Source organism: Dasypus novemcinctus, chromosome 20 (genome assembly GCF_030445035.2).
Source record: "Dasypus novemcinctus isolate mDasNov1 chromosome 20, mDasNov1.1.hap2, whole genome shotgun sequence".
Lineage (NCBI taxonomy): Eukaryota > Metazoa > Chordata > Mammalia > Cingulata > Dasypodidae > Dasypus > Dasypus novemcinctus.
Window position 1 is genome coordinate 19,659,833 of NC_080692.1, and position 25,094 is coordinate 19,684,926.

Sequence of the window (25,094 nt, forward strand, 5' to 3'; positions counted from 1 at the left end):
AGGTGACGATTAGATATGAGTGTGGTCCACACGGCCTCGTTTGCCGTGTCTGCCGGGCCTGGAATCCGGACCGGGCCCCGATAACCATTCTTAATAAAACTTGAAAACATTATTTTTCCCCCGTGCAATCGCCCCAAAGTGCAAGGATGGATACAGGGAGGACCCTACTCGGCCTCGCCCCCGTGTCCCAACTGGGGATTGGGTCCGTGAGGAAGTGTGGGAAGGCGTGGACCCCAGGTTCCAGGAGGTCTTCGGTTAAACCGCCCTCCCAAGGCGACATAGGTGGGCCCGCCGGGGAGGGTGGGCCCGCCGGGGAGGAAGGGCCGCGGACGGCCGCACACTCCCACCCGGGGGTCGACAGCCGAGAGCGCGGGGTGAGGGGGCGGGGCCAGCGGCTCGGGTCGTGGAGGTCGGTGACGCGCTTTCAGCCTGCTTTACGGCTTCCGACAGCCTGCTTTCCTCCTTCCGACTTGATTTACGGCTTCTGTCCCTCCTCTTCTTTTTTTTTTTTTAATTTATTTTTAAATGCTCAGGGACCGGCTTTCCGTTTGGCCTAGGTCTCCTTGCCCATCCTTCCCAGTCTCCTCTGCGCGGCCTCTATCTAGGGTCCCTTCGTCTTGCATTTAGCCCAGGCGGAGCTCCCTGCGTGCCCCGCGCGCTGCCCGAGGCGCGTAAGTGGCAAGTGGGCTCCGAACCCGTGGGGCGGTTCGGGCCGGGGGGTGATGGGGAACGTGGGCCGCGCAGATTCCGAGTAGAGGACCTGGGGCGGCGGTTGACACTGCCCTATATGTCCCTGCATAGTGATTCCGAGTTTGTAGAGGGGTTACAATGAGATTAAAATGCTCTCAAGATAAGGTTGGGGACTATGCGGAATGCTGGGGCTTGGGTGGTAGTATATGACCCTCCCGTTCTCCAATGGATGAGCTGTGGTGATGGAGCCGTAAATGGTTGTAGTGTGAAAACATTCTCTGAAGTATATCTAAAAGTGCTGTGGGAGCATAGGGTTAATTCTCCTTATTTTAGTGAGGTGTGTAAGGCTTCTGAAAGGAGAGAAGTTTTAAGATCTATTTTTTAACATTGTTTTTCTCCTCTGTTGCTATTTAAAAAACAACTCTCTCAAACGTTGTAACAGTATGTATATAAATGAAAGAAACTTGATATTTCTGTTTATCAGATCAGACTTAAACCAGAATCTCACCCATCATCAAGTTTGCTAATTCTACCCTTTGTAAAATATATCCAGAGTCGGTCCCTTTTTCTGTTTCCATTGTCTTAATGGAACCTTTATCATTTCCTTTCTGGACTATTGCAATACAGACTCCTAAATTATTTCTCCCTCAGTTATTCACTGTTGACAAAGGAAGTTTTCGGCATAAATATAATATTGTTGTTTTCAGCTTAAAATTTTCCATTGCTTTTCATGGCTTAAAAAGATGTTTAAGCTTTGTACGGCTTACCATTACCCTCTTAATAATTCTGTCGTCCTGTCTTTGATAACATGACAAAAGAGGAGGTTTTTCTCTTGTAATGTGCCTCGTTCTCTCTTTTCTTCTCTCCACATATCATTAGAAATGCTTTTAGGTGATAACAAAATGGGTAGAAATAAAAGCACTTTTGGCAGTCTTGTCCATTTTATCTTCTTAGTATCTCTTAAATTCATCCTTTTCTTTCTCATGGCCACTACACTAGGACCCACACCCCAAACCCCCTCACCTCTCACATGTCTTTGTAGACACTTTTTTTTGTTTGTTTTATTTAAGATTTATTTTTATTTTTATCCCCCCCCCACTTGTTTGGACTCGCTGTCTGTCTGTCCATTCACTGTGTGTTCTTTCGTAACTGCTTGTCTTTTCTCGTCTTTCTCTTTAGAAGGCACCGGGAACTGGACCTCCGGTGTGGGAGAGAGGCACTCAGTTGCTTGGGCCACCTCATCTCCCTGGTCTGCTGCGTCTCACTGTCTCTCCTCTGTGTCTCCCTTAGTTGGGTCGTCTTGCTGTGCCAGCACTGGCGCGGCCTGCTGGCTCTCCATGGCACAGCCCAGCTTGTCTTCACTTGGAGGCCCCGGGAGCCAAACCCCCAGCCTCCCATTTGGTAGACAGGAGCCCAATCGCTTGAGCTACATCTGCTTCCTGTGGACATATGTTTTTATTTCTCATGGGAAAATACCTATGAAAAGATTATACCTGTGGAGATGCATGTTTAATTTTTTAAGAAATCACACTTTTTTCCAAGATTATGAAATTATAAATTGTCTAGAAGAAAATACAGAAGAATATTTTTACCACCTGCGAGTGCACAGAGGTTTCTTAGGATTCAGAAAGTAATTATAACATAATTACATCAAAATTTAAAGCTTGGGAGGCGGATTTGGCTCAATGAATGGAGCGTCTGCCTGCCATGTACAAGGTCCAGGGTTCAGACCCAGGGCCTCCTGGCCCGTGTGGTGAGCTGGCCCATGCACAGTGCTGCCATGCGCAAGGAGTGCCACGGCACGCAGGGGTGTCCCCGGCGTAGGGTAGCCCCCTGTGCACTGAGTACACCCCGCAAGGAGAGTCGTCCCACGTGAAAAAAGTGCAGCCTGCCCAGGAGTGGCTCCACACACATGGAGAGCTGACGCAGCAAGATGACACAACAAAAAGAGACACGATTCCTGGTGCTGCTGAGAATGCAAGTGAACACAGAAGAAAACACAGACAATGACACAAGAGAGGAGACAACGTGGGGGGCCTAGGCGAGGGGAGAAATAAAATAAAAAAGAGAAGACAACACAGACAGCAAAAACAGGAGGGCAGGAGGAGGGGAAAGGGGGGAAATAAATACATCTTTAAAAAAAGTTGAATTGATTGTAAAAGCTGTAATAAAGAAAAATTAAAAAAAAAAGATGTGACTAGTACACATTGAGAGGTAAGGGTAAAATACATAGTACATCCTTAGTGAGGGTAAAATACATAGTACATACTTAGTACCAAAAAAAGTTATATAGCTCATTAATACTTATTATGTTAATTTCATGTTAAAAATGATAATATTTTTGATATATTGGGTTAAATAAAATATATTATTTAAAAAACCACTTTTGGGAAATGGATGTGGCTGAAGCAGTTGGTCTCCTTTTTACCATATGGCAAGTCCAGGGTTCGATGACACAACAAGAAACACAGAGGAGAGAATAAGAGATGTAGCAGAAGAAGGAGCTGAGTTGGTGAAAGAGAATGATTGCCTCTCTCCTACTCCAGAAGGTGCTAGGATTGGTTCCCGGAGCCACCTAATGAGGATACAGGCAAATACAAAAGAACACACAGCAAATGGATGCAGAGAGCAGACAATGGGAGGGAAATGAATAAATCAATAAATCTTTAAAAAAGTAAAAAATAAAAAAACAGTATTGAGTCATTTTATTTCTGTCACCCAATTTGGGAAATTTGCAGCCCTTATTTTGAAAAATGTTTTTTTCTGTCCCTTTCTCTTTGACAATTTCTTCTGGGACTTTGATGACAAGTGTGTTAGATGTTATCCCTTGGGACCCTAAGTCTCAGTATTGTCAGTATTTCTTCTCTCTTCTTCAGATTGCATATTTCTGTTGAATTATCTTTAACTTCACTGACTCTTCTTTTTATCTCAAATTTACTATTAAGCCTATATAGCAAATTTTAAATTTCAGTTTTCATATTTTTAAGTCTAGAATTTGTATTTGTTTCTAAATTCTCTGGTGAATTTCATGATATTTCATTCATTCCCTTTATGTCCTTAAGAATAATTATAATTAACTCATTAAAATCCTTGTCTGCTAAATCCAATATCTGGGCCATCTCAGGATTGAATTCCATTGATTACCTTTTTGCTTGAATATGGGTTAAATGTATTTTTTTCTTCATATGTCTGATAATTTTGCATTATACCCTGGACATTGTGAATAACGTGTTTTATTTTTAAAAAAGATATATTTTATTTATTTATTTATTTATTTATTTTGCTTGTTGTTTGAGCTCACTGTCTGCTCTCTGTCTCCATTCACTGTGTGCTCTCTGTGTCTGCTCGTCTTTTCTTTTGGAGGCACCAGGAACCGAACCTGGGACCTGCCATATGGTAGGTGGAAGCCCAATCACTTGAGTCACCTCTGCTTCCCAGGAATATGTTTTGGAACCCTGGGTTTGTTATATAGTTCTATAGAGTGGTGTTTTAGCAGTTGATTAACTTGACTAGACCCTGCCTCCCAATTGTTTCCCTTTAGTAGATAGAAGGTAAAATTTCTGTTCAGTTCTTTTAACCTTTCCTGGGCCGCTTGGAGTCTGTCGCTTATGTGGGAAGTTTAAAGATCAGCCAATCCGCAGAACTTACACACACGATTTGTGACTTCCCCTCTCTGACCTCTCCTTTCTGAGATTTACCCCTTTACTGTCCAGTGGCGATGAATGCCTGGACTTATTATTTTGTTCTTCAAGCCAGCAGTGTTAGGGGCTTCTGAGTTCCAGCCATTTCAAAAAGCCACTGCTGGTCTGTGCCCTCGAGTAAAACACCTAAAAACAGAAACTTACCCAGTGTTATTCCCTTCCAAGTGTAGACTTCCTTCTATTTTTGCTTTTGTTAGCTCTCAAGTGCCTTCCGATAGCTGTGGGTTTTTTTGTTTGTTTTTTGTTTCTGGTGTGTGTGTGTGTGTGTGTGTGTGTTTGTTTTCCAGGCAGTGCCAGGGATTGAACCCCCTCTCTCCTTTCATTGCACCGTTTCAGGGGACACTTCGCCATTCCTTTTTGCTTTTTTTTAAAAAAATTCTTGCACAGTTATTTATTAAGCAGTTTCACTGAGATATATTCACATACCATTTAATCTATTCAAAGTATATAATCAATGACCTTTAGTATAATTGCAATGTTGTGCATTCATCACCACCTTTTTGCTTTTCTCTGCACAAACATTTTGTTTCCAGTACTGACTCATCAAGTTCAATGTACACTTAATATCTTTTTTTTTTTTTTTCCCTCCCCCTGGACTATTGTCATCTACCAGAACTCTTTGTAGTATTTTCATAGTTCGTGTGGGTTTCTTTTTCTGGGGATGATTTTAGTTCAGTCTTAGACTTTCCATTTTCCTTTCTTCCATGCATTTCCCTTTCCATCTGGATTCCACCTTGCTTTCCTCAAAGAGTTGGGATGAGAAATCAGGTGATATCGCCTCTGGAAATTGGTGTTTATTTTTTCTCCTAATAGGTAATTTGAAGTTTATAGTATTTTTAGTCTTCAGTTATATTAAAGATATGGGATATGTGCATGGTTTTATTTGTTCTTCCTATTGGTCTGTATAGTTTTTGGAGGTTATATTGGGATATTTGGATTCATGTAGCTGCCCTAGTTTTGGCTACCCAGGAAGTCTTTCCTAATTTTTTATTTTGAAAAACTTGAAGCCTTCAGAAAAGTTATGTTATGAATGCCTGCATATCCTTCACCTAGTTTCATCAGTTTGTTACTTCGACTTTATCTGTTTCTCTCCTTCTCTTTACACACACATACACAAACACACATTCTTTTTTTATTTGAGTAACAATAGAGTAAGTTGCAGAAAACTCACTTTACTCCAATATCTCATCATATATCTCTGATATCACAATATCACATCTTACAAAACCATAATATAATTATCACACTCAATATATTTAACAATGATACAATGCCATTATCTACTCTGCAGACCATCTTCACATTTCTGCACTTGTCCTGATGATGTCTTCATAACTTCTTTTTTCCTGACCCCAAATCTGGAAGGATCACACAGTACATTAGTTGCCATGTCACCTTAATCTCCTTCAATCAAGAAGAGTTCACCAGTTTTTTTGTTTTTTAGACATTGACATTTTTGAAGTGTCCAGGCCAATTACCTTGTAGATTTGGACTTGTCTGAGTTATTTTCTCATGGTTAGAGTCATGCTTAGACTGGTAGAAATACTACTTAAGTGATATTGTGTCCTCAGTGTATCCATCAGGTAGATGATTTAACTAATATTGACGACATTGATTCCTGATTCAAGTGGTTTCTCCATTGTAAAGGTATCTTTAGCCCTGCCCCCTTTTCCCCAAAGTGCGTTTATTAGCCAGATGGCCGCAGGACACATAGGTAGAGGAGAGGCTGAATGAGTAGGGAGGTCAGGTGGTCAACAAAGCGTGCCTTATCAAGCCAGCTGCCACTCTCACCTCCAGACCCCTTGCCCTGGGGAACTCTGGAGCCAACGTAGAACTCCCACAGAAGGGGTGAGAGACTGGGGGATTGAAACACCAGGCTTGTCGGTCGCTGTTAGAGCTGCCCCAGGGGACACCAGTTTCTCTGGCACTTCCAGCTTGCCATGATCAGTTACAAAATAGGCTCTGGATGCCAGAGAAAGCCCTGAGGTAAAAAGATGCAGATGTTGGCACTTGGAAGTCAGGCCATGGTGTGTATTGTGGGGAGGACTGACAGGATAATTGGCAGAGCATCTATGGTGCCTGTATGCCCAGGTATTGCAGATCCTAGCGCTTGAGGCAAAGTCTTAAGGGCTGTTGTTTTTTCATAAAGTGCAATTCCAGAAAGCAGAGGTGAGGGAAGAAGGGAGTGAGAAGGAAGGTGAAGTCAATTCAGGGTGCATTTCCAAGCCGGCCACCCAGATTTATTGTGGCTTATGTTTCATTTTTGATCAGAGTCATGCTGACATAGAAGGTATGATTGCTCTCTCTTAAAGGGACATATTTTTCATTTTAATTTTTTCAGTTATAATATATTGCCATTGTAAAAATCACTTTAATAGCACCACCACAAAAGCAAAAAATTTAACAGAGAGGTAGAAGCAGACCCTAAAGGATTTTCAGTGGCTTGGCAGACCACAGCCAAGAACTGAGGAACTCAGCACTTGATTGGGGCATGGGGGTGTTCTAGCTTATTTTAACAGAGGCACTTGCCTTTTACAGTTAGCATCTTTTGTGATTTTATTTTTTAACCTTTTATTTATACAGGTGCCAACCAGAATCAACATGTCGGGGATTGAGGGAGCGACTGGAGGCCGTGACAGCCTTCCTTCATCTGCTGGTGGCAACTCTGTGTTATGCTTTGGGCAGGTAACTGGATTTTTCATGCTTGGAAAGAACGAGGTTAAGGGAGAAAGTGCACGAGGAATCAGTTTGTAGAACATCATCAGACATGTGTGAGATATTGGTTATTATTGATTTTTCCTTTAGATGCATTATGGTTTTTCCTGTGATGAACTCTGAGAGCATTTTGGAACTTGTGCATCATAAGGCTAATAGAACTGGGGATTATGTTGAGCTTTAAATTTCATTTAATTATTTTTTGGATACCTAAATATGTTACTTAACTTAGTCATGTGATATACAATTCAAGAGGAAACAGTGAGGGAAGTAGATGTGGCTCAAGCGATTGAGCTCCCCCGCCTCCCACATGGGAGGTCCTGGATTTGGTTTCTGGTGCCTCCTAAAGAAGATGCAAGACAGCAAGCTGATGTGAAGGGCTGGTGCGGCAAGCTGATGCACCAAGATGATGCACCAAAGAAACACAAGAAGGAAAACACAGAGATAAACAACAAAGCAGGGAGCGGAGGTGGCTCAAGTGATTAGATGCCTCCCTCTCACATGGGAGGCCCCAGGTTTGGTTCCAGTGCCTCCAAAAAGAAGATGAGCACACAACAGACACAGTGGAAGGGGGGTGGGGAGGGTGTAAATAAATAATCTTTTAAAAAAAAAAGGGAAACGGATGTGGCTCAACCAATTGGGCTCCCATCTACCATATAGGAGGTCCAGGGTTCAATGCCCAGGGCCTCCTGGTGAGGGCAAGCTGGCCCATGCTGGAATACTGCCAGGTATGGGAATGCTGCACAGTGCAGGAAAGCCGCCCCATGCAGGAGTGCTGGCTAACACTGAGAGCTGGCGCAGCAAGATGACACAACAAGAGACAGAGGAGAGAAAATAGGAAGACGTAGCAGGACATGGAGTTGAGGTGGCACAGGAGAGTAATCGCCTCTCTCCCACTCCAGAAGGTTGCAGGATCAGGTCCCGGAGCCACCTAATGAGAATACAAGCAGACACAGAAGAACACATAGCGAATGGATCCAGAGAGCAGACAACGGAGGGAACGGCGAGTGGGAGGGGAGAAATAAATAAATCTTTTAAAAAACCCAAAAAACAGTGTCTGTCACTCTGTCACTCCTTTCCATATGCAACCCACTTCTCTTTCTTGGAGGCATCCAAAGCACCAGTTTCATGTTCTTTGTAGAGATATTCTGTACATAGCAAAGGGATTTTTACCTTTCCCTCCCAGATTTTGTCTCTACCAGAGGTCTGTTTGTGAATATTTCATTTAAATAGGGCAAGGGGAAAATTACCACGGGGACAAGAACAAAAATAACAGTAGTAGTGTATTCATCTGTGTTTTGGATCGGAGATTGTTGAATGGGAGAGGGAGATAGTAGAATTTTAGAGAAGACAAATGGAAGCAAGACTTCATATGATATTTCTCTTTCCCCTACTCTGTTTCCCATATAAACACCATATACAGACTCTGAGACTGGAGGTTTTAGTTTCCTAATTCTGGCTTGAGAATTTTTTTTTAAGATTTTATTTATTCCCTCCAACCACCCGTTGTTTGCGCTTGCTATCTGCTCTCTGTCTGTTGTGTGTTCACCTTCTTTTTAGGAGGCATTGGGGAATGAACCCAGGACCTTCCATGTGGGAGGGAGACACCCAACTATTTGAGCCACCGCCACTCCCCACTTTTTCTGTCTATCATTGTGTTTCCTCCTTGTGTCTCTTTGTTGCATCATCTTGTTGCATCAGCTCACCACGCTAGCCTGTTGTTTCAGCTCACTGTCTTGCTCGTCTTCTTTAGGAGGTACCGGGAACCAAACCTGGGACCTCCCGTGTGGTAGGTGAGTGCCCAGCTGCTTGAGCCACATCCGCTTCCCCTGAGAAAGTTTTGTAAGGATGGTAGTAATAGCTAAGGCAGTGGTTCTCAAAAAGTGGTCTGGGCATGATTGGTGGTAATAGTCTGATGATATTGTCTCATAATCTGTAACAAATATTCCACCAGGGTGTAAACAGTCTGTACAATTGTTTTGCAAGTTCACAATATCTGTAACAAAAGTATATTAAAAAAAAATAGTGTGGGTTGGAGGAAAAATACACCAAATGTAAGATAAGGACTATAATTGGTAGTAATATTTTGATGATGCTCTTGCACAGTTTGTAACAAATGTTTCACACCAATGCAAAGAGTTGGTGGAGGGGTGATGTATGAGACCCCTGTGTGATGTTACGTATGTTTATTTTGTAAGTTCACAATCTTTACTATATACTTATTGTTTATGCATGTTCATGTATGAGTGATATACTTCAATTAAAAAAAAAAAGTGGTCTGGGGACCTAAGGGTCTAAAGACCCTTTCAGAATCCATGAGGTCAAAATAAATGACTTTCATAGCAATGCTAAGACACTTTTAGTTTTTCTCACTCTCATTCTCCCACTAGTATACATGTGCATGGGGAAGTTTTCCAGAGGTTGCCTGACATGTAGTGACATCACTGCCCTGATGGCTAACGGAACATGTGTTTTAAAGATTTCCCCATTTTAATTCCTAATATGGCACATATCAATAGATATAACCCACCTCAACAGAAGCTCTTTGGGTTCCTTCATACTATATGCATACCTTTAAGAGTGTAAAGGGGTTCTGAGACCAAAAAGTTGGAGAGCTGCTGGCCTGAGGGATGGTGGAAATGTCAGTTGAATTGTCCCTTTGTGACTTGCAGTGCCAGTACACCTCGGAAGAGTACCAGGCCATCCAGAATGCCCTGAGGCAGAGGCTGGGCCCCGAATACATCAGTAGCCGCCTGGCTGGAGGAGGGCAGAAGGTAGGAGAGCCCAGGGCATCTGCTGCTCCCTCGGAGGGCTTTCCAGCTCCCTCTCTGGGTCCTCGTGGGTCCAGAAGGTCTCTTGGTCAGTGGTACTGGAGGCTTCCAGGTGCAGCAAGCAGATGGGTTTTGGCCTTTACTGTCATCTGAAGTGGCCAAAGCCCCATCTTGAGACTTGCATACTTGCCATCTTAGGAGTTTTATGCCATCTTAAAAAAATTCTCCCTTTGCCATTTGCTTCTAGTGTAACTTCTCTGTATGTTTTTGGTTTTCTGTAAAAACATATCGGCCTGAAATTCTTCCTTTTGCAACTATGTAGTAATAGTACCAGGTAAATAGGTCTATTTCCCTCTGACTCTAATTCCTCCCTGAGACAGACCATTAGTTCTAGCTGGCTCCTTCAGGAAGATCTTTGAAATAAGTTCTTTGAGAATTTCTCTGGAATGTTGAAAAGGAGTTTTGCCCAAAAAGCAAGTAAGGATTGAATTAGGTAAATTTTGATCCATGTTTAAGTGTGGCAAGGAATTTTAATATAGCTTCTTTTCTTGAATATATTTCCCAGGTGTGTTACATTGAGGGTCACAGGGTAATTAATCTGGCCAATGAGATGTTTGGTTACAATGGCTGGGCACACTCTGTCACACAGCAGAACGTGGGTGAGTATGCTTCTTGGCAATGGCGCCGTCTTCATCCCCCTTGCTTTGGCATTGCCTAATTTCTGATCGTTGTGTTTTGGAGGGGAGGATTATGGTAGGTGCACTTGGTGGCCAGCGGGAGGAATATGGGGAGGCCAGGGTCAGAATCCTCAACGGGTGTTCTTTTCTACTTCTAGATTTTGTCGACCTCAACAACGGCAAGTTCTACGTGGGAGTCTGGGCGTTTGTGAGGGTCCAGTTGAAGGTGAGGGTAATGGAGTTGACCTGTGGCCTGGAAGGATCGTGGGGGTGGGAGGAGGGAGTGAAGAGGTAGGGAGGTCTCAGGATGTGGCACATCCAAACTAAAGAGCCGGGCCCTCTGGCCATGGGTCTCTCCGGAGCTGTGTTGCAGCCAGTTTCCATAGGTCGGTGGTGTTCTCTTCAGACATTCTTGGCTTCTGTGACTTCTAAAAGGATTTTGAAAAACTCTGTCCTCCTTGAATATTTTTCATTTGACACTTGAAAGTTTTCATCCTAAGTATAAATAGTTGCAAACAGTATTTTTTTTATTGTAAAATTTGACATTTTAAAATGGATTTGTTTGTATCTCTTTTTTTTTTAAAAAGATTTATTTTTTATTTATTTCCCTTGCCTTCCCACCCTCCCCAGTTGTCTGTTCTCTGTGTCCATTTGCTGCATGTTCTTCTTTGTCCATTTCTGTTGTTGTCAGCGGCAGGGAATCTGTGTTTCTTTTTGTTGCGTCATCTTGGCACATCAACTCTCCATGTGTGCGGCACCATTCCTGGGCAGGCTGAACTTTCTTTCCTACTGGGCGGCTCTCCTTACAGGGTGCACTCCTTGCGCGTGGGTCTTCCCTATGCGGGGACACCCCTGTGTGGCACAGCACTCCTTGTGCACATCAGCACTGCGCATGGGCCAGCTCCACACGGGTCAAGGAGGCCCGGGGTTTGAACCGCGGACCTCCCATGTGGTAGACGGACGCCCTAACCACTGGGCCAAGTCCACTTCCCTACATACAATTTTTTGATAGATCATTATTAAAAACAAAAATTTTCTGGAAAATACATTTTTTAATGACCTGGATGGTGCCTTGTTTGCTTTTCAGTCAGTTTCTATATCCACAGTTGAATTACTTTTTTTAGAATGAGCAGTCAGCATTAATTCTATCATAACTTCTTATATTTATTATAAACAGTACTAAAAAACTCTGTTAATATAAGTCAGCTGGGAATGGAAAGAGTTTTTTTTTTAAAGATTTATTTCTCTCCCTCCCCACCCCCCACTGTTGTCTGCTCTCTGTGTCCATTTGCTGTGCGTTCTTCTGTGACCACTTCTATCCTTATCAGTGGCACTGGGAATCTGTATTTCTTTTTGCTGCGTCATCTTGTTGTATCATCTCTCCATGTGTGCGGTGCCATTCCTGGGCAGGCTGCACTTTCTTCCGTGCTGGGCGGCTTTACCTACAGGGCGCACTCCTTGCGTGTGGGGCTCCCCTACGTGGGGGACACCCCTGCATGGCAGGGCACTCCTTGTGCGCATCAGCACTGCGCATGGGCCAGCTCCACACGGGTCAGGGAGGCCCGGGGTTTGAACCGTGGACCTCCCATGTGGTAGGCGGACGCCCTATCCATTGGGCCAAGTCCGCTTCCCAAGAGTTTTTTTTGATAGCAGTGTCACTCATTTCTTTGAATGCTTTCTGAGTTATAGTCTAGAAGAAGTCATGTAGGACTATCATAAAAAATTACAGGTAATTCCCTACCAGCTAAATAACTTGATCAGGTCTCCCTTCACTTTCGATGGAAGCCAAGGAATGAAGACCACCTAACTTGCGAAAGGATTTGATAGCCAATCACTGGAGTCCATTAGATGCACTATTTCAATTATCCCTTTGTTCGGAGTCCCAGAGGTTTTTATACCTCAGGCTAACATGCAGTAGTATGATGTGGAGTGGGTGGGAGATGTGCTTTTCTCATGGAGAAGGGGTGGGGGAGGGAGGAAAGGCTTGGCCCTGGGCACGGGCACTTGTCCAGGCTGACCTCACCACGAGGAAACACAGCACAGGAAGTTGCAGTTCTGGAGCTTAATTCCCTTCCCACTACGGGTGCCCACGTCCCCTTCCTTAGCAAGGCCTGGGGTGTGCCTGCCTTGTCCTGAGGCTGCTGCTTGAGGAAGGGAAGAGCTGTGGGGCCAGAAACACAACAGCAGCTTTCCATGTTGGAGGTTTAAACTCTGTTTTACCCCTAGGATGGGTCGTACCATGAAGACGTGGGCTATGGTGTTAGCGAGGGACTCAAGTCAAAGGCCTTGTCTCTGGAGAAGGCAAGGAAGGAGGCGGTGACGGATGGGCTGAAGCGAGCACTCAGGTAAGCAAAAGGGGTGGGAATCCAGCCCGCTTCATTTCAGCCCTCGTTTCAGGTCAGTTTTGGTTGTTTTTTGTTTTTGTTTTTTTAAAGGTAATACATTCACATTGTTCAAAAATCAAAAGAAGTCAAAAAGGTAAATCTTCCCATGCTTGTCCCCATCTACTCTCTTTCCCCACACTCTGCATTTTCCCAGGGTATCTTTATTTATTTACTTACTTATTATTTATTTATTTATCCCCTCCCACCCAGTGGTTTCTGTCCATTTGCTATGTGTTCTTCTGGGTTTGCTTGTCTTCTCTTTAGGCGGCACCAGGAACTGATCCTGGGAGCTTCTGGAGTGGGAGAGAGGCACTCATTCCATTGCGCCACCTCAGCTTCCTGGTCTGCTGTGTCTCTTATTGTCTCTCCTCTGTGTCTCTTTGTTGCATCATCTTGCTGTGCCAGCTCTCTGCCCGGGGCAGCACTCCTGTGCAGAACAGCACTCCGCATGGGCCAGCTCACCATAAGGGCCAGCTTGCCTTACCAGGAGGCCCTGGGAATTGAACCCTGGACCTCCCATATGGTAGACGGGAGCCCAATTGCTTGAGCCACATCTGCTTCTCCCCAGGGTTTCTTTATCCTTAGTTCTTCCCTTTTTGGAAGGGAATACCATGTTTGCTATTCTGTACTTGCTTTTGCCTTTTTCTTTTTTCCACCGCTCAGTAATGTATCCTGGAGACTTTTTTATAGGAGTTCACAGATAGCTTCCTCATTCCTTTTAATACAGCATAATAGTTTTCTATTATGTTTAAGTAGCATAATTTATTAGAGGAGAGATTTAAACCTCTTTTTGGTTCATAGACCCTTTGAGAATGGAAGTGAATAAATTACCAGAAATAACACAGATATAAACATATACTAAAATTTTGCATCACATTTCCTGTGGGGGAGTCCATTTGTCCCAAGGTAAGGACTTTGGTCATAGAGAATGGGCCCTGACACTCTCCTCCCCCTCCAGCCCCCAAGTTTGTATAGCCTGCTCTAGTTGGGGACTTGTCACCATCCTCTCACTATCAGGAGAACTAATGGGCTCTTAGTGTTAGTTCCTTCTTAGTATTTCTGTGCTAAGGTAAGAAATAGTCACCCTTTTTTCTTACCCCCTAGGAGTTTTGGGAATGCACTTGGAAATTGTATCCTGGATAAAGACTATCTGAGGTCACTAAATAAGCTTCCACGCCAGGTATGTTAGAAATGGATGAATAGAGTGGGTTGGAGTAAAGATATTAAAGCTAATTCCCTGGTATCATGGTTTAAGTTTTGGAGAATGGAGGGGGAGCAAGTGAGGACTCACTCTTTGGAGGGCCTGGAATGTGTATTTTAGACTTCGTCGAGTGTCAGCTTTAGCAGGCCAAGCCCCTCACTTCACAGATGAAGCACCTGAAGCCTATGGAGAGGTTCCCTGTCTCACACACAGGGAACTGTGCTTGGGACTTGGGTTTTTCAAAAGGAATACACAACCCTCTGCAGTATCCCATCTGCTCCTTGCAGACACTCAGACCTCACCTTCTTGCCTTTTTAGCACTTGTGTCTTCAAGGTGTAGGGCTCTCTTGTTTCTCTCAGCGCTCGTTCTGTGATCTGAGCTTTTGCTTTTGGAGAACGGGGGCTGTGGCTGGCGTCTTTGACCTGGGCTGAGGGGCCTGTGGTGTCCCTGCTGCCCCACTGGGCTGGGCTGGGGCGGCTGCTTTTTCATGGCTTCTTCCCGCCATGTTCTACCACCAGAGTTCCTGTCCCATTTCCAAGGGATTTCCTTTCTTCTGGAGCCCTGGGGCATGTGCCAATCAATTGGCCTCTCAGTCAAAGCTCCATTTCTGTTTTCTGTTTTTTTTTCTTTAATGACCTTTTAAAATGAAGTATTGTATATATATACAGAAAACTGTACAAATCGTAATGGCATCGCTTGATGACGTTTCGTAAGGGAGCCCAGCTGTTTAGCCGCCAGACAGGGAAATAGAAGCTAGACCATTGCCAGTGGCCCAGAGACCCCCGCGTTGCCCCTCCCAGTCCCTGCCCAGCCCTTCTTCAAAAGTAACCACGGGAGGAGCTGACATGGCTCGCGCAGATGGATGCCCAGCTCCCACACGGGAGGCCCTGGGTTCGTTTCCCAGTGCCTCCTGAAAAAACAAAACCAAAAACAAGCAAAACAAATGATAAAACCAACCAGGGAGCCGATGTGGCTCAGTGATGAGTGCCGGCTTCCCACATACGAGGTCCTGGGCTCCATCCCTGGTTCCCGGTACCTCAAAAAAAAAAAAAAAAAAAAGTAACTACTGTCCTGACTTCTCTCTTCTAACCTCTATTTTCAGAGATTGTTTTTTCCTTTGTAGAAATGGAATTGTACAGTTTGTACTTTAAAAAAACCCAAAAAAACAAGTATTAAAAAGCACATATAAACATGCACATATCATAAATATCATCAGTGTTTGGCTTGATGACTTTTAAAACCAAACACATCTATGTAATCAGCATCCAGATGAAGAATCAGACCATAAAAAGTGAAACTTAGGAAATTTTAAAATAAAATTACAAAAAAAAAAAAAAAAATAAAGCAGAACATTACCTGCATCTTAGAAGTTTCTGCTGTGCCCCTGGAGTCACTGTCAACCTGCCCGCCGCTGCCACGACCTGGGAGATCCACTCCTAGCAGCGCAGTGTAGCGCTGACCTTTCTGGGCTGTCTGGAATCATGCAGTATGGACTCGTCTTGGCTTCCATTCAGCATGTTTGTGAGATTCATTTATGTTGCATGCAGCATTTTCATTGTGGTATAATTTCCCTAGTGTGTGAATATACCACAGTTTATTCCATTCTGCTTTTAATACTTTTTTAAAGCTTTCGGCTGTTTTGAATAGAGCTGCTAGTAACATTCTTGCTTTCTTGTGTGTGTCTTTTGGTGTACCTCCCCACATTCATTTCTCTTAAGAATGATGAGGCCATAGGACAGGGGTGTGTTTGGTTTTAGTAGAGTCTTCCAGTTTTCCCATGTGGTTGTGCTGACCCCCCCCCCACAGCAGTATATGAGCCTTTTGAGGCTTCCCATTATTCTGTATCCTTGACAGCACTTGGTATTGTCATTCTTGTAATTGTTTTTAAAGGTCTTTCCTTCCTCCCTTCCCCTTTCTCTCCTTCCTCTCCTTCTTCCCCCCTCTCCCTCCTTCCCCTTTCCTTCCTTCCCTTCACCTGGGATTGAACCCAGGACTTGGTACATGGGAAGCCACTGAGCCACTTCCACTCCCCTCCGTTTCTTTTTTTTTTTTTTTTTTTTTTAAAAGATTTATTTATTTATTTAATTTCCCCCCCTCCCCTGGTTGTCTGTTCTTGGTGTCTATTTGCTGCGTCTTGTTTCTTTGTCCGCTTCTGTTGTCGTCAGCGGCACGGGAAGTGTGGGCGGCGCCATTCCTCGGCAGGCTGCTCTTTCTTTTCACGCTGGGCGGCTTTCCTCACGGGCGCACTCCTTGCGCGTGGGGCTCCCCTACGCGGGGGACACCCTTGCGTGGCACGGCACTCCTTGCGCGCATCAGCACTGCGCATGGCCAGCTCCACACGGGTCAAGGAGGCCCGGGGTTTGAACCGCGGACCTCCCATATGGTAGACGGACGCCCTAACCACTGGGCCAAAGTCCGTTTCCCCCCCTCCGTTTCTTTTTAACCTGCTTATTTGCTTTTCAATGTAAAGAAATTCACACTAGAATTTTCAGCTTTATTGAAATTTATTCATCTCAATGCCCTATATTCAGACAGTTATTCTAGCAGCATCATTGTTATGAATTGAGGGAGAAGTTCTCTCAAGTAAGAAAGCTCCCAGTTTCTGCAGTGCTTATGTCTGAAAATAAAACAATTTGCCACTGTCCTGAAGTACACACACACATCATTTCTTGCATGAGTGAGAGGCAGGAACTACCCAAATGCGGAGATTCCTTGCAGCTTTGGCTGGCAGCTTACTAAACCAGTGCTCTTCAAGGTTTCTTCTTCCCGTCACATGCAGGATGCTGATGATGAATATTGTGTTTGTAAGGGTTGGGTAGTCCTCGCAGGAAAGGCAGAGGAGGTAGGGGCCTCCGCAGACTATGCCTGATCATTTCCATGTGAAGGACACAGGATTTAACACATCCAGCTGCCAAGGAATGGTTCCATTAGATTTCACAGACCATTTGCCCGAACAAAACCAAAGAAATACTATTTGTCAAAATTACATTAATACAGAAGGGTATAAAATGGAAAATGACATTATTTTTCTTCTCTGCATATAATTCAGAATATTACTTGGAAGTCATCGATCCTTTGCTTCGGCTTCTTAGGACCTAGAAAGAATGATAGAGGATTGTCAAATGCCTTTTTCCAGGAATCTGAATCTGTAAGGAAGAGAAAAGGGGAAGAACAGTGATTTTCCCTCTTTCTTCCTCTATTAGTTGCCTCCTGAAGTGGATTTAACTAAAGCAAAGAGACAAGATTTTGAACCATCTGTGGAACTGGCGAGATACAGCAGCTGCCGGCAGAACATGGCTGTGGTACCCCCCAAACCACTGGAGGTGACCTCCCCTTGCAGACCAGGCCACTCAGATGACCTCCACACTGGGACCCGGAGGGATAAGGACAGCAGCTCTGGGTAAGGGCCTAAGTTTTCTCCCTTTCCTCAGCTGCCCCTTCCTCTCATATGGTCTGGGTCGCCTCTTTGTACCTTCAGAAGTAGCAAGCTGGTTTGTGTGCTCCCTCAGGAATTCATTCCCACCTCGTCTCCCCTCTGATGCAGAATCCAGGCCTCTGCTGTGGAGAGTGAGGCCACATACCAGCGGAAGCTCCGGCAGAAGCAGTTGCAGCAGCAGTTCCGGGAGCAAATGGAGAAACAGCAGCAAGTTCAAGCATCTGCCCCTTCAGTTGACAAGAGGAACCAGGGTGTGTGAGAACGACGGGGGCAGAGACCCTCCCTGGGCTCTTTGAAGACGGGGGGCCAGGGCACAGGGGAACCTGCTCCTCTGTCAGGAACATGTGGCAAGGCCCACGCCTAACCGCACTCAGACTTCTCTCAAGTTACAAATGATAGAAGCGTCCAAGAAATCAAAGCAGTGAAATCCTGCTGTGCACTTTTCCATTTCTCAAGACACTGGCTCTTCGGGGGCCTTGGCATAATCTTGTAGAACTAGAAATTTCAGGGTTCAAAGCTTTACATTTTCAAATCTTTTTAATTTTTTTTTTTTTTGATTTGGCTAACTGCATCAGAATGCCTTTTGTTTGTTTCTAAACTGTTTTTAATTATAGAGCGCAATTGGGTTTGAAAACGACAGACTTTTGGCAGATTATTTCCAGAGTCCCCATTCAGTGGGAGTAGCAGATACAGATTTGTTGTGGGTCTTGCCCAGAGAGTGGAAGCAGGGAAGGGTCTTGCCCCAGACCAGTTTGACTTTGCCCCATCTAAGAACTACCAAGATTCATAAAGGGCCTGCTTCATGTTTGGCTCATTAATATTCCTTTCAGAAGTGACAGGCTGAAATTAATGTGGAAGAAACTTACTGTCCTGGAGATATCCTTAATAAGAGTTATTCTAGATTCTCGCCTGCCAAACCTTTGCAGCAACTGCTGTGGGCGAGGGAGGAGGGCTGCCGAGTGGAGGAGCTTGTCCTCGGGACTTTTCCCCACCCCTTGTCAGACAACCAGAGCTACTACTGTTTTTATTGGTTGTATCTACTGAATTTCTGCTTAAGACTTTTGTAGGAACAAGGATTAAATAAATTTTTAAAAGTAAGTAAACCACTGGACCAGATGAATTCTCCTAACTCTTCTAAATCTGGGTTTGCTGTTAAAGGAGAAATTAACTTTTGTTTCATTCTCCCTTTGGTGAGAGGAAAAAATAGAGCATTTTAAAGAACAAAGATCTGCAGAAAGACTGCGACTCCAGCTTCTTGTGGCCTTCTGCCCATGCGAGGAACCAGAATACCGCTAGACAGCTTTGTGTTTCTGAGGCTGTTCCCTTTAACAAGAGGGCGTAGAGCTAATCTTTTACGGTTTGTCCTCTCTCTCTCCTGTAAACTGCAGCAGCACCGCCGGCCCCTCCTTTGAAGCACAGCACTCCCATCACTGCTGTTTCCGAACCCTTGTCCGAGAAAGACTTCCTTGCAGGTCGGTAGGGGCTAATGGAACATCTTAAATATTAATCAGTAAATACCTATGAAGTGCTTGTAAGTTACTGAGCTGTGTATTTTTGGTAACCACAGAATACATTTTAAGAGAGACTTAGAAAAAAAAATAGGGCACTGAAGACTTGGAATTTCTTATGATCAGTTTTCCTAGTGCTTTATGTGAGAACACTTCTGTCTTGATGCTGCATTTTCCTGTGCTCTGTCCTTGAAGACAACCTTGAAATGTGGGAGATGACTCCAGATGCAGGGGACAGTGTAGGCAAGCCCTCTTCCAGACCAGAAGCACTCCAGACGCCTGCCACACCAGTGCCAAGGAACTACATGGCGACCCGGAACAAGACTCCACAGGGATTTTGCCAACAGAAGCCACAGTCAAAATCTGGAGCCTGGCAGCCCCAGACGTATGACACTAACCGACATGTAACAGGTACAGGGAGAGAAGTGGTTAGGAAAAGAACTTGAAGAGAGAGCCTGGGCTTAATTCTGTGGATTTTTTGTTGAAAGTTGGGTGCAGTCATTCCAAGGGAATGAGCAGTGTAAGTAATTAGAAGAGATTTCCCTACTGAAAGTAGGTTCATCATAATGGTCATTGCACCTTGGTGTGGGGTTAACGGAAGGATCTGCCCTCTCTGTTAACAACTTAGTTTTCATTTCTGGGCTCTTGGTGTAAATTAGGTTAACTAATCCAATCAAGAAATCATTAACTGTCAATTTAGTCCTTATTTTAAGATTATAGCCGTTATAGTTTAACCATTTTATCCTTCACAGAAAACTGTGATTCTTATAGGAAGAGCCAGGACATGAAAAAAAGGAGATTGGATCCAGCTTAACGGAGGCTGTGACCACATCATTGGACTATGCAATTAAGGGACTTTGGAAAACTACTTTTTGGTTGTGAAACTGTTCATCATTTCTAGGAAATGAGCTTTCTTTCCAAGGCTTTGCCTTGCTTCCTTCTGAACTTTGACTCCTGGAGGGGACTGCAGATAAAGCCAAGCAGTTTGGAAAACAAGCACTATAAAAAAGCTTGTCACATACTGCCATGGGAAAGGATCTGGACAAGATTAAATACCCTTTCTTTGTTCTGGAGGCTTTAATTATTTATTCCTAAACTATTATGTTAATAAAGATAGAAATTTTAGGAATCACCAGTGGCTGCCTGCCCTTGACAATAAAGGCCATATTACTAAGCACCAGCTTTGACCAGAAACATTGTGTCATCACTGCACCTTTCTCTCCAGGGCGTCAGGCTTATAAGGGTGCCTTAGTACTGTGTGCCAGGCTGTGGTGGTGCCCACTGCTGTGGATCAAGCCAGACTGCAGTCTGTATCTGTAGTAACTGTCTGTTTATGGGTTTAGGACATCACTGCCCTGTATTCTTTCAATACCAACATTTGTTCCTGAGATCAAGAAAACTGATCTAAGATCAAGAAAAAGGCATTTTGAGTAAACATAATATATCTCTTGCTGTTACCCACTAATGAAAGAAGTTGTTGATGTGGGAGGAGTGGGGGGTGCGGGGACTGCGGTATATGGGAACCTCGTATTTTTTAATATAACACTTTGTGTGATCTATGTATCTTAAAAAAAAAATTATTCTCCCAACACTCCCCACACAAAAAACAAACACTTGCTGTGCAGTAGAAAATAGCTTCTTATATTTCCTTGTTTCAGATGTGACATTACCCATCTTAACATAAATTTTTTTTTTTTTAAAGATTATCTCTCCCCTACCCACCCCCCACCCCGGTTGTCCATTCTATGTCCATTCGCTGCACCTTCCTTGCCCGCCCCTGCTGCCATCAGCGGCGTGAGAATCCGTGCTTCCCTGTTGCGTCATCTTGTTGTGTCAGCTCTCCGTGCGTGTGGCACCATTCCTGGGCAGGCCGCACCCTCCTTCGTGCAGGGCAGCTCTCCCCATGGGGCGCACTCCCTGCGCGTGGGGCTCCCCTACGCGGGGGACACCCCTGCGTGGCACGGCACCCCTTGTGTGCATTAGCACTGCGCGTGGGCCAGCTCCACACGGGTCTAGGAGGCCCAAGGTCTGAACCATGGACCTCCCATGTGGTAGACGGATGCCCTAACCACTGGGCCAAGTCTACCGCCCAAATTGCTTTTTTAATAACATTCAGGTATTTCATCATTCTTTCCCCTAAATGATGACTTGCAATTTTAAATTCTTTTAAAGTCCAATTTTAGCTGTCCTATCTAATCTTAGAGCAGTGATTTTTATTATTTTTTTGGATCATATCCCTTTGAGGCAAGCTGTGAACCTGAGCGAAGGAACCCTTAAGTATAGGTGTTGCTATGTATAGGAAGGCAGTCTAGAATTTCTGTTCCTTTGGAAGTTGAAGAGGCAGCAGCTTACCCTGATTTCCCTGTCTTTTAAAAGCTTTTACCTTTCCTGTTGCTGGATGTGCTGATGTATTCATCTTTTGATTTGTATGTCCATACCACTTTTCTTCAGGAAAAATATCTTCCTCTTGTCTATAGCATTATCTTAATTTAGGGTAGAACTGCCACTAAAAGTGTTCCTGGGAATTAGAAGTCAGTTATAAATTGCACGTAACTCACAACAATGAATGAGAACATGAAAAAAGAATTTGCTGGAAATGAAACCCCACAGCTCAACAAAAGCAAGTTTGGTTTATTTGAATGGTTTCATTAAATAAAAGTCTACAAAGGTAACAAACGGAAGCACAAAGCGCAATCTTACAAGAAGCGCAACACCCGGAGTTAGTGCAAAATGTACAATTAACGGCTGCTGAGAAACCCCCAAGGTTTGAATTAATTTTATTATTTTTTTAAACAGTGTACATTGTTAAATAATGTAAGGAAAACATTTATAATTCAGAAAGATTTTTTTAATGTGGAAAAAGATACCCAAAGTGTACTATTAACACAAAAATAAACAGTTCAGTAGCACTAGTTCATTCCTCTAGGCTTCAGTTATTTCATCCACAGGAGGGGGAAAAATCAACAGTAAATAAAACCAGTTCTTTTTCTGTGAGTGAAGAGACCTCAAAATTATTAAACCAAAATAACAAAACAGTGTGCTGCATTTGGCTCCCTCACTCCTCTGAAAGTGTTGTTTCCTTTCATCTTAGGTGGTCCATTTCTCATTTACTTGGCACGTTCTCTGTTCTATCCTAACTCTTACCCTCTCCCCAGGAATTACAAGCAGAAAATAAATAAGGAAACAATTTTTAAAGCAGGGCTTCCAACCCTTGCCCTTTCCATTTCTATTTTTCTAAAACCTTCAGATCTCATCTTGCATCTTTGGGGTCTAGGCCAACTTAATTAAACAGCCCATAAAGGAATGGATGGACAGGGTCCAGAGAGCCACCAGGCTCTTCCTATTTCAGTGGTGCTTCCTGGGATGTGCCACTGAGGTGGGTAAGAGGTTGGAAATTTGTCAATTTCCCTAACTAAGCATCAAGAGAAGAAGCACCCAAAAATCCAAGAGTCCTAGCTTCTTCCCTATTTTCAAGAGATAATCCAGATCCTTGACAAATCAATTAGAAGAGTATTTCTGAAAGCTTTGAAAATAATAGAACTGCCCATCACAACTAGGCATAGTATTAAATAATACTGGTTGGTTGCAGTAATTATTTAAGGGAATATTTGTTTATATGACAATGTGGTAGTATGTTACAATTCTAGACATATTAAAGGTGGCACAATAGATTATGATCCTGCAACCATTTGGGCATTATACAGGAAACAGGTAGGAATAAATGTTCTTTCCTACAACGCTTAATTCAGATGTGGGTCCATTTTCTGCAGAAGATAGTACCCCAAGCTGAGAAATGCATGGTACATGTGCAACAAGAGGAAAGCAATCCAACAGGTTTTCTTAGAGCAACTTTCTCTGTGACTTTTCACCATCACGTTTCCCAACTTAAAAACCAGTCCCTGCCCCCTTCCTCTATGTTCAGTCATTACTTCTAGATCTAGACTGTCTAAGCCAGCTCTAACACTTAAGGCTTATGGCACACTCTGGCTAGACATCATGTATCTTCAAAACAGGGTTGCTCCCCCATTCTTTAGTCATTCTTTTTCTTTCACTTAGCACATACCACCCTTAATCTTTGAAATTGCCCAGGTTTTTTATTTAACACCCCTCTCCTCACTATTCCCAAAACAGAACTTTCTGCTTTCAACCACTGATGTCAACTTAGCTTCTCACCCTGCTCATCTTATACCTGCTCTAGACAAAATTGTTGAATGAATGACTTAAAAAAATACCCTTTCAATTTCCCTTTGGCATATCCATGGCTGGGGTCACATGGACCTAAGATTTCCTTCCACATGCCCTCTGCTAATCTGGGGTCTGATGAGAAATTGATGCTAATGGCAGAAGCAATAAGAAGTCCAAGGCACTAAAAGATCCAGCAAGCAATACTGGGAGAACAGACGTATTCAAGTACAGTAATTTATACAATTTTACATTCACATTTATTTATCTAATACAATGGAAATACAAAGGAAAAAGTTAAAGTGTCTCAATAAGTAAAGGACTGAGCTAGCTTTTTTTTGAACTTTTTAAACCTTTCGTATTTTACTCTTAAAACTACTGTTGTCCAACAACATTTATATATCACAGTGTTTCCACATCAAAACTGATGGCACAGTTACATGTCCGCAGGGAACTTAATTTTTTTTTTTCCTAATTGCTAATGCTGCAGTCAAAGCTGCTAATATCGTTTGCTTAAAGCACTAATGACCTATCTTAAGAAAGGGTTGCAATCCCAGTCCCCTGGTGTTTTTCACTGGGTTCTAAAGAGTTAAAAGGAAAGAAAGAAAAGGGGGCAGGGCAGGGTAGGAGAGAGCCCAAAAGTTGTGTGGTTTTTGTTTTTTTTTTCTTCGCCTCCTTGTGGTCTGGATTCTTGAGGGAGTAAGAGAATGCGAGCTGAGCTGGTACCAAAATCAAGAGCTCCACCCACTTGAAAATACAGGCCAGGTTTGGTTTTAGAGCGAGCTCTCTGATGGCTTCCTGACGACCACAATTCTCCTTCCTAGCCCTCACTGTTGGGTATGAACAGGAAAGCAAAGTCTGAAGCTGCCCCATCACAAGAAAGCTGCTCTTTCCTTCTTGTCCCACTTCAATAAACGGCAAAGGGGAGAGAGAGAGATTCTCCATTCTGCGGGCTCAAAGCGGTATTAAAAAACATTCCCTTCTGGCAAGAAATAACCAGTTAAATGCAGCACTAATAGTTAGTATATAGGCTACTTTCCCACCCCCCACCCCACCCCTCAGCATTCCACCTCCTGCCCCCAAATCTACTCAGTTAATGTCTCTAGGTCTAAGTGGTCCGCAGGTTGGAACCTGGGGGATTGCTGATGGATTTCTGCAAATTGCTGATGTTGAAATTCTGTAAGGAGGCAGTTCCCACAGGTTGGAACTGGCCCAGTGGCTGTGGGGCTGGGCCACCTGTCCCACTCCACTGAGTGCTGAAGGGGGCAGCTGGAAAACCGTACTGCTGTGGGGGGCACATAGACTTGGTGAAGTGACCTAGAGAGGTAGCTGATGCTGCAGAGATGGGGGCAGAGCCACCCAGGTTTGAGGTCATGGAGATGCACAATTGACCAGGAGCAGAAAACTTCCTTGCCATTCCAGGGCCCTGAAAACAAAAAGAACATGTAAAGTCTGGTGTGGGTATAAAATGGGTTGGTATTAAAATACAATTCTAAAACTGGGACTGGACTATCTAAACTTAATAGTTTACAGCAATAAAACACTTTTAAATAATACTTATTGACTACACTTACCAAGCAGAGGGGAATAGTTACTCATAGAATGAGGCTGGGGAGGGAAGAAATGTGTAGGTGCCTCTGGGAAGGAAAAGGGAGGAAGAAAATAGGGAACTAGGGATAAAGGGAAGGAAAAACAAAAGGATCCCTTGGTGATTTGTCTTGTTTTTCTAAAAACGTTAAAATCCATGCATTACTGAAGATCATGGCATAAAATATTTAGTACCAAATTAGAGTAGTTTATGTTGCCTCTGATTCAGATGTGAGCTATG

General features: G+C 43.7%; 2 protein-coding genes across 19 annotated transcripts in view; one reads left to right on the top strand and one right to left on the bottom strand.

Annotated features, from left to right (window-relative positions):
- Positions 1 to 438: 438 nt before the first annotated feature.
- On the top strand, positions 439 to 21,996 carry RAD52 (RAD52 homolog, DNA repair protein). Of its 3 annotated transcripts, none has more exons than XM_012524803.3 (12): positions 439 to 671; positions 6,975 to 7,076; positions 9,779 to 9,880; positions 10,443 to 10,536; positions 10,713 to 10,780; positions 12,781 to 12,899; positions 14,043 to 14,118; positions 17,344 to 17,540; positions 17,685 to 17,827; positions 18,965 to 19,048; positions 19,280 to 19,495; positions 19,837 to 21,996. In XM_012524803.3, the coding sequence occupies exons 2-12, from the start codon at positions 6,993 to 6,995 to the stop codon at positions 19,896 to 19,898; spliced, it is 1,245 nt and encodes a 414-aa protein (XP_012380257.2). In that variant the 5' UTR covers positions 439 to 671; positions 6,975 to 6,992; the 3' UTR covers positions 19,899 to 21,996. The 3 variants fall into 3 exon arrangements, with proteins under 3 accessions (XP_012380257.2, XP_012380260.2, XP_012380259.2); XM_012524805.3 differs by lacking the exon at positions 439 to 671 and adding an exon at positions 5,128 to 5,204; XM_012524806.4 differs by lacking the exon at positions 19,837 to 21,996 and having other exon boundaries at positions 19,211 to 19,393.
- Positions 21,696 to 25,094, bottom strand: part of WNK1 (WNK lysine deficient protein kinase 1) — a 175,024-nt gene continuing 171,625 nt past the window's right edge. For all 16 annotated transcript variants that reach the window (XM_058282540.2, XM_058282542.2, XM_058282541.2 and 13 more), the window contains one exon: positions 21,696 to 24,692. In XM_058282540.2, the coding sequence (XP_058138523.1) occupies positions 24,375 to 24,692 (318 nt within the window). In that variant the 3' untranslated portion in view covers positions 21,696 to 24,374. The remainder of the gene's footprint in view (positions 24,693 to 25,094) is intronic.

Excerpts from the sequence above, each read along its gene's own strand:
- RAD52 (XM_012524803.3), top strand. The coding sequence starts at position 6,993 with ATGTCGGGGATTGAGGGAGCGACTGGAGGCCGTGACAGCCTTCCTTCA. Across the intron at positions 7,077-9,778 it reads CTGTGTTATGCTTTGGGCAG|TGCCAGTACACCTCGGAAGA; the intron begins GTAACTGGATTT and ends TGTGACTTGCAG. Across the intron at positions 9,881-10,442 it reads TGGCTGGAGGAGGGCAGAAG|GTGTGTTACATTGAGGGTCA; the intron begins GTAGGAGAGCCC and ends TATATTTCCCAG.